Source organism: Chiloscyllium plagiosum, chromosome 6, assembly GCF_004010195.1.
Source record: "Chiloscyllium plagiosum isolate BGI_BamShark_2017 chromosome 6, ASM401019v2, whole genome shotgun sequence".
NCBI classification, from domain to species: domain Eukaryota; kingdom Metazoa; phylum Chordata; class Chondrichthyes; order Orectolobiformes; family Hemiscylliidae; genus Chiloscyllium; species Chiloscyllium plagiosum.
Genome location: NC_057715.1, coordinates 17,644,841 through 17,653,018, shown reverse-complemented (window position 1 = coordinate 17,653,018; position 8,178 = coordinate 17,644,841). Strand labels below are relative to the sequence as shown.

General features: G+C 39.2%; 1 protein-coding gene across 14 annotated transcripts in view; it reads right to left on the bottom strand.

The window, feature by feature from the left end:
* Window positions 1-316: 316 nt before the first annotated feature.
* The window catches only part of dock9b (dedicator of cytokinesis 9b), a 332,554-nt gene continuing 324,692 nt past the window's right edge, over window positions 317-8,178 (bottom strand). For 13 of the 14 annotated variants that reach the window (XM_043691311.1, XM_043691316.1, XM_043691321.1 and 10 more), the window contains one exon: window positions 317-1,850. In XM_043691311.1, the coding sequence (XP_043547246.1) occupies window positions 1,722-1,850 (129 nt within the window). In that variant the 3' untranslated portion in view covers window positions 317-1,721. Of the gene's footprint in view, window positions 1,851-2,086; window positions 2,095-8,178 lie in introns of all 14 variants that reach the window. The other variant, XM_043691315.1, reaches the window with a different exon arrangement.

The following is an 8,178-nucleotide window of genomic DNA, read 5'->3' as shown; positions in this document are numbered from 1 at the left end:
TTCTGACTGTTATGGTTAGGGTTCTGGTATTATTTGATTAAATATTACACTAATTTTTAGGTATGTGCACCGGGATACTCAGATCTCTCTTTTCATCTACAGTCCCTATCTATCACCATCCCCTAATTTGCTTTCAACCATCTGTCCGTGGATCTATGCTAGAAATGCTTAATTCAGTCCAAGAGAGAAAATTATATTCACTTTGGAGCATTAACCTCACAATGTAGAGTTCAGATTTCTTCTGACATTTTAAACAATGAAGCAATGAGAAAATGCAAAAATAAAACTGAAAATAGCCAAACTGCAAACCATCAAGTTAGAAAAACTTTGAAATCTGCTTTTATCAGGTAGGCCTGAGGTTACACATATACAAATTGAAACTGGAGAGAAACAAACAAGCTGAACTTATTACAGCTGTACAAGGAGAACAAAATTTCAATTTACATACAGCAGGACAACAGTTCCAGTTTAAATAATATTAAAAACCACGCCTTTCCCCCAAAATATAAAACTTAATTAAGCTTTTCAAGGCAATTCTGATGGGAAAACTATTTAAGTTATGATCCCCCTCAAAAGAGTATAAATGATTGCTGATAATATCCTGTCAACTTTGGCAAAAAAAGAGACAATTGCTATGCAACATTCTATAAATCAGAACATAAAGACTGTATACATCTGGGGTATTATGTTATGACCAATATTGCACTCGATTACGTACAAGAATACAAACAAAGCACATTTTTAAAATATACTGTATATGATGCAGGAGAAGGTAATGTACCGTAATCCTGCGTCCCCTTACCAATGCTTTACTTTTTATTGAAGGCAAGGCTATAAAGCTGGTCTCTGGTGAAATTTTTACATTATTCAACATTGCACATCATGAAAATACTGTACTACAAATCCAAATGTGTACAGCAAGCTACACGCACTTGGTGATCAGACTGCCCGAGCAAAGATAATTACTGTACAGTTGAATAATTACAAATGCATTTTACATTCAGGCTCATTAATGCACTGTGACAGAATACCAGGGTCACTACCAGGGCTAGGTTCACCAGTGGAAGTTGACAAAGCTACATGCATAGTGTTTTCACATGAAATACAAGACAAAGGTATCGCAACAGCACAGTTTCGTATTCCTTTGTATAAACCCATGTAAACCAGCATAGAATCTATAATACTCAACCGTTCTTTTCTTTATTAAATGGAAACTATAATTTTAAACTTTGCTGCTTTGTTGCACTTGACATATATCCTATCTGAAATATACCTTTCTTATGCAATCCATTAATTTGTCATCTTTAATAATTATCTACAGGCATTAGATAAATGTAAACCAACAGCAAAAATATTGATGCTAACATTATTTTCCCATTTTTGCAATATATTAAACATACGAAGTTGATACTTTTAAGATAGATTCTTATAGCAAAGCAATGGACCCATTTCCACCACTGAGTTCTAAAAACTGTACAATAAAATGCAGACTAGCAAAGCTTCTCAGAGAACCTTGTAAAAGTCAAAGGCATTCCCTGAAGCAGAGCTTAAAATGTGCAAACATTATTTCCTTTGGCTCCACGACATAGCTGACGTCATTATCAAGACTGTCACAACTTAGTCTGATCTGTTCCCACATCTTGTGAGGCTCCAAAGTGTCCTGAGTGAATACATGCAGGAATGACTTGGTATGCTGATGATAATGTTCCACTCGTGAACTTTTACACCATGGAAGAGGAATTGGAAATACCCTGAACAGTTGTCCCAGTTGGCGTTCCGCTGATTGCGTTGAAGATGTGATATGAGTTAGGAAGAAGATTGATCTTCAATCCGTCATCCTCTGGCAAAATCTTAAAGAAAAGAAAACATCAAAGGAAACTAAATTGAAGGAACACAGCCTGGCAGGGAATTTTCACAAAGGCTTTAGGTAGCAACAAGCAGTTTATTTTACTTGCACAACCTTTCCTTAAAAGCACAATTCAATTCGCAGATTAACTTTCAGTATGCTGTGCACGCACGCACGCACACACACACACACACACACACACATGTCATGCACTTCCAGTGTTCACAACAGGGATATTACCATCCAATCTGCTCACGATACGTGAGGGCAGCGTTCAGAGAAACAGAAAATGAGAAAATACACTGGTTAGTTTTCATTTGCACAGAATTCACAGGATCTGCAATCTTATATCCTAGAGATACAGGCAATTGTACAAATTAGGTTTCAGATGCCTGCATGCTCATAGGATTGACCATTAACATGTTCATTAGGACAGCTGTGATCATAATGCACTTTATTGTGTTCTTTCTTTAAAACTTAGGAAGCAAATATAAGCGTTGAGCGGGGATTTCCTTTTCTAGATTTTAATAGAAATGGCTGCAGGAATGTTAACAATGCAGAAATCGGAATTAATAAATTTCCACTTAACTCAAGGCACTTGTTATGTTTTATATCAGGCTTCATTTTGCCTGATTAAACTGCTCGTTAGATACCTGGAGAGCTACTAATTCAAACTGATCTTCCCTTGGAATTCACTATAAAAGAAAATCACTAAATCTGAATGAAAACAAAACATCTTTTGACCATATCTAAATTTTATCTTGAGGAAAAAAGGAAATAGTTTGGAAATGCACACAAAAGTCTAAAAATTATTACACTCTGATGGGAGTACACTTTTTGACCAGGATTATGTTAAAAAATAATTACTTTGTCATCATGTCTTATGTGCTGCATGTTCTCCATTCCCATTATCCCCACCCAATTACAATCCCCAGTTATGACCGACAGTAAGGCCATTTGCTCTGGGCTTTGGCCATTGCTAGTTGATAAGAAATGTCCAAGAATGTTCACAGTCATCTACCTTCACGGCCTATGGAAAGGTGCAGAGTCGAGGCATGTTGACAAAGACAAAGTTGAAACTGGCAATTTGCTTAATTATACCTAAATAAAAAACACATAAGTTGTTACGATCATCAAATCAGACCGACCAAAGTAGGGCCAAGAAACTGATAAGGGGGAATAGAGTAGAATGGGAGAGTAAACAAGAAACTAAAAAAATTATGACAATTTGCATAATTATGTAAAAAGGTTAATTATGTAAAAAGGATTAGCAAAACTAAATGCGGTTCCTGAGACAGGCAAAGACATCAAAAAGTATAAGGGAAATGAGGAAATTCAGATGTTAAGCAAATGTTTTGTGCCTATTCTACAGAAAGAATACAAAGAGTGTACTCTGCTTTTCTGTATTTGTTACCAAAATAGACAGTTTCACATTTCTCCAGGTTATTGCCTATCAGTCACTTGCCCACTTATTTAAAAGCACAGTACTGCACAGGATACTAGAGATTGCAAGTAAGAACAAAATATAGGAGAAGCTCAATAGGTCGAGCAGCATCTATGAAAAAAGTTAACAATGTAAGTCTCATCAGAATTCAATTCCAAAGTCGTCTTGCATTGGACTCAAAAGTTAACTCGGTTTCTCCCTTCACAGATACTGCCAGACTTGTTACGTTTCTCCAGCATTTTGATTTTACTCCATTCACTATGAAATTATCTCTTCGTAACCTCTTTGTATCTCCTCTCAGCTTACATCTTCACCTAACTTTACATCATCAGTAAACTTGGTCACATCACAACTGATCCATCCTCTTACTAATGAATACAGATTGTAAATAGCTGAGTTTATTGCATGGATCCTTGACATGCTTTATATAAATTTTATAATGCAGGAGGATCTTTGTATAGCAATCATAATTAAATTAAAATGCAGGTACAGCAGCCAATTGGGAAAGCAAATAGTACGTTAGCCTTTATCACTAGGTTGTTGCTGAACAATGTGAAAGAAGCTTTTCTGTAAATGGACAGGGCATTGGTGAGACCACAAATGGAATATTATATACAATTTTGTCTCCTTACCCAATGAAAAATATTTATATCTTAGAAGGAACATAACAAAGATTAATGAGTTTAATTCCTGGGATGAGAGGATAAAGAACATGAGAAAATGAAGCAAACGAGGGAAAAGGGAATTGAAGGCTCTGTTGAAAAGGTTTGGTGAAAGTGCTGACAAAAACGTGAACACCAACATGGACAGACCAGTGGGGCTGAATGGCCTGTTTCCATGCTGTAAATACTTCAAAGGCCAACAGAAAAGGGTGATGGAGAGATACTTTAAATATAAAATGCTGCCCTCATTCATGTTGTCAGGAAATTTGTTGTTAAGTGCCAGCAAAAGGGAGAAAATCAGAATTTGCAAATTCACAAGATAGGGTGTGAACTTGCTGCCCTGGGTTCTAGCCAGCAGTTATTGTAATGTTGATGAGAAAGAGAGAGACTCCCCTGCAGTCCCAAGTGCTTTCTCTTGTAGATTGCAAGTTCAGTACCATTCTGTACTTGACACAGTCTCTTTTAACAGAGCATTTTAAAGGGCTGAGAATCAGATTCAAAGTCAGCTGCTGCTCAGTTGGCAGCATATCAACATCTGAGTCACGAGTTCCTGACTTTAAATCCACTTCTGGGTTTGAGCATAAAAGTCAAAGTTGTCAATCGAGTGTAGCACCCAGGGAGGATTGCACTGTCAGAGATGCTGTTTGATACACAAGATTCTAAATTCAGGATTGAGTGCCAGCTTGGTGGATGCAAAACATTTCACGCCACAATGTCATTGTGAAGAACGGCAAGGAGTTATCCCTGCTGAAAATCACCTTCACTCGGCACCTTCATCTACGCACTCTCAGCTACCTTCTCCCCCACCAGCCCCCCACCATTTATCACTCAGCTCCCCCGGCCCACAAGCCTCATTCCTGACGAAGGGCTCTTGCCCGAAATGTTGATTCTCCTGTTCCTTGAATGCTGCCTGACCGCTGTGCTTTTCCAACACAACACTCGACTTTGATCTCCGGCAGCTGCAGTCCTCACTTTCTCCCAGAGTTTAACCCTCTGTCAATATCATTAAAAATATGGACAATGCAGTCTGTGGAAACAATCTGCTGTCATAGTCATAGATCCATACAATATCGAAACAGACCCTTTGGTCCAAATTGTCCACGTCGATTATGTTCCCAACCTAAACTAGTGCCACCTGCCTGCCTTTGGCCCATATCCCTCCATAACTTTCAAACTGTACCCACATCTACCACTCCCTCTGCCAGTCCATTCCACATGCGAACCACTCTCTGTGTAAAAAAAGTTGCCCCTCTTGTCCTTTTTAAAATTTTCTCCTCTCACCTTAAAAATATGCCCACTTGGTTTGAACTCTCCTACTCTAGGGGCAAGATCCTGTTATTCACCTTATCCATGTCCCTCATAATTTTACAAACCTCTATAAGGTCACTTCTCAAACTCCTGCACTCCAGTGAGAAAAGTCCCAGCCCAGCCAGCCTATTTTTATAACTCAAACCGTTCATAGTAGTTAGCACTGCTGCCTGACAGCACCAGGGACCCAGGCTCGATCCCACCCTTGGGTGACTGTTTGTGTGGAGTTTGTACATTCTCCCCCGTGTCTGCGTGTTTCCCCTCTGGGTGCTCCGGTCCAAAGATGTGCAGGTTAGGTGGATTGGTCATGCTAAATTGCCCACAGCAGGAGATAGTGAGGACTGCAGATGCTAGACAGTCAGAGTCGATAAAGTGTAGCGCTGGAAAAGCACAGCAGGTCAGGCAGCATCCATGGAGCATTACTTCATGCCCGAAACGACAATGGTCCTGCTCATCAGATGCTGCCTGACCTGCTGTGCTGTTTCCAGTGCCACACTTTGTTGAAATTGTCCATAGTGCCCAGGGATATACAAGGTAGGTGGATTAACCATGGGAAATGCATGGGTACAGGGATAGGGTGGGATGCTCTTCAAAGGGATAGTGTGGATTCAATGGACCGAATGACTTGCTCCTACACTGTAGGGATTCTATGAGGAAGAAAGTGGAATGAACTGCCAGAAGAAGTGGTAGATGCAGATACAGTTACAATATTTAAAAGAATTTTGGACAGGACAGGAAAGATTTGAAGGGATATGGGCCAAATGCAGGCAACTGGAACTGGTTTACGTTTGGAAAACTTGGTCAGCACAGATAAGTTGGGCTGAAGGGACTGTTTCTGTGCTGTATGACTCTATTGGTTCTGTTGTTTAACAACCTTGGTCAAAATCTTAGGCCTGTCTCTTTCTCCACGTACTGGGACTAAAGAAGCTTACATTGCATTTTCATTGAGAAATGAAACACAAATAGACACTAAACTAGCCCCTCTCTTGCTACCTTAGCATTCTCAAACAATACAAGTCCCAGCATGAGATGTGGAAGATGCCAAGATTCTATAGCTGTCAAGAAGCTGAGAGTGTAATGTTCTTCCATCATGTGTGGTGAAGTCACAAACTATGTGCTGAATTTTTGTTGCTGCTACTCCCAGCAACAAAAAAATGTAAATATGCTGAAAAGGAAATGGGGTGTAGCAATCTTCGCTCTGAGCTGTATGGTCATGCAGCAACCCACAGGTCCTGCACAGGTCACATACAGGCCGACTCCTTCAAATTACTACCATCTTAGGGAGCACACAGAAAACATGCACAGCGGGCCTGCATTTAAAGGAAATTATCCAAACTTACAAAAGAAAATTATTAGATGAAAAGCGAGTGCTCAGAATGTCATTGTAGTGACTCATTGGAGGAAATCTCCTAGGGTTTTGTGATGGAGAACCTGGAATATATTGCCTTGGTGACCACTATTCAACACCTTGAGCCTATTCCAAATGCTCGCCTGGCATGTCTTCCATCTTCTTGTACCCTCTAAACACAAGCTCATCAAAAACTCTGATCCCATCTTAATCACTCCATCAGTGATTTCAAGTACCTTGGCCTTAAAAACCTGGAATTTCCTTCCCTAAACTGAAGGGACCCCCTGAAAAGTGTCAGTGTCATGTTAGGTTATAAACTCTTGCCATATTGGAGATATACACCAAAGTCTAAAATACCAAAGTCTAAAACACTAAAGGTCGCCTTTTAAAATAAAACAGTGCCTGGTATCATTTCACTCTAGTGCAATGTAGACACCTTCACCGTATTTTATGCTGACATTTATACAGTTCATTTATTTTACAAATCAATCTTGTCAATTCTTGCAACTGCTATGCACGTACTCTGTTAGGTATATAAAGAATTCAATTTCAGGTATTACTGTGCAAACACACCGCTGAATTCCATATGCCTTAACACTTAAAGAAGAAACTAACTATCCAGCTTCAATGATCCTCATACAATGTACAAACTGGAAAACAAAACTGACTAACCACACAAAGAATCAAATGTGAAATTAATGACACTAAGCTATTCTCAGCAGAAACTGAGTATTTACAAGTATGGAACTGGAGAGTCAAATTGTCTTTGTTTTTCAGGCACTACAGAACTGACTGATGCATGTCTTGATGACCTTTGGGAACAGGATCACTGATCATTAAATTTAGAATATGTGGGTTGCTTTTGTTTGCTCTTTTTCTGTTCCTTTGACTTTCAGTAACTTTTCCTGCACTGAAGCAGAAGGATAAAGCAAATATTTTTTTCCTCCAAGGAAGCAGTTCAGTTTGGAGTCATCGTACATACACATGATATGATACTAACCTTGATATTAAAATTACATAGTCATTCATTCTCTTCCACACAAAAAATTATGAAACAATTTGTGAGATGGCAACTAATCTGCAATGCCCACTTGACCAGATTTATGACAAGCCCCAGAATTTCCCATTATCCACACGGATGTGTTCAGGCTCTTGTGTTCAGAAGGAAAGAACACAAAGAGAAAGCAGGTTAATGTGAATCTCTAATGAAACAAGAAGGTTTGGCTGAAGCAAATAAATGTGACAGAAAATTAATCTTTTTAAGTGAGAGCCAAGATGGCACCCAGTATCAGGGCTTTGGCCACAGACATACTAATCCTACATACTGGACATTGTCTGACTTTACTTGGATAACTGATGATCTGACTATTAGAAGGTAGAGAGTCTTCCTTGCCAGAAAATAGAAGGGTATGTCAACTGCCACTGATAACTTCTCCCAGTATCACGAGCTGTGTTTCTTCTTAATACAAAGGAGAAATTTGCATGGTTCTGGTGAAAAAAGAAGAGTTTGAGACCAACCAGACAGTTCTTACAAAATGCTCGCACAGACACGATGGCCTGGAGGACTTTC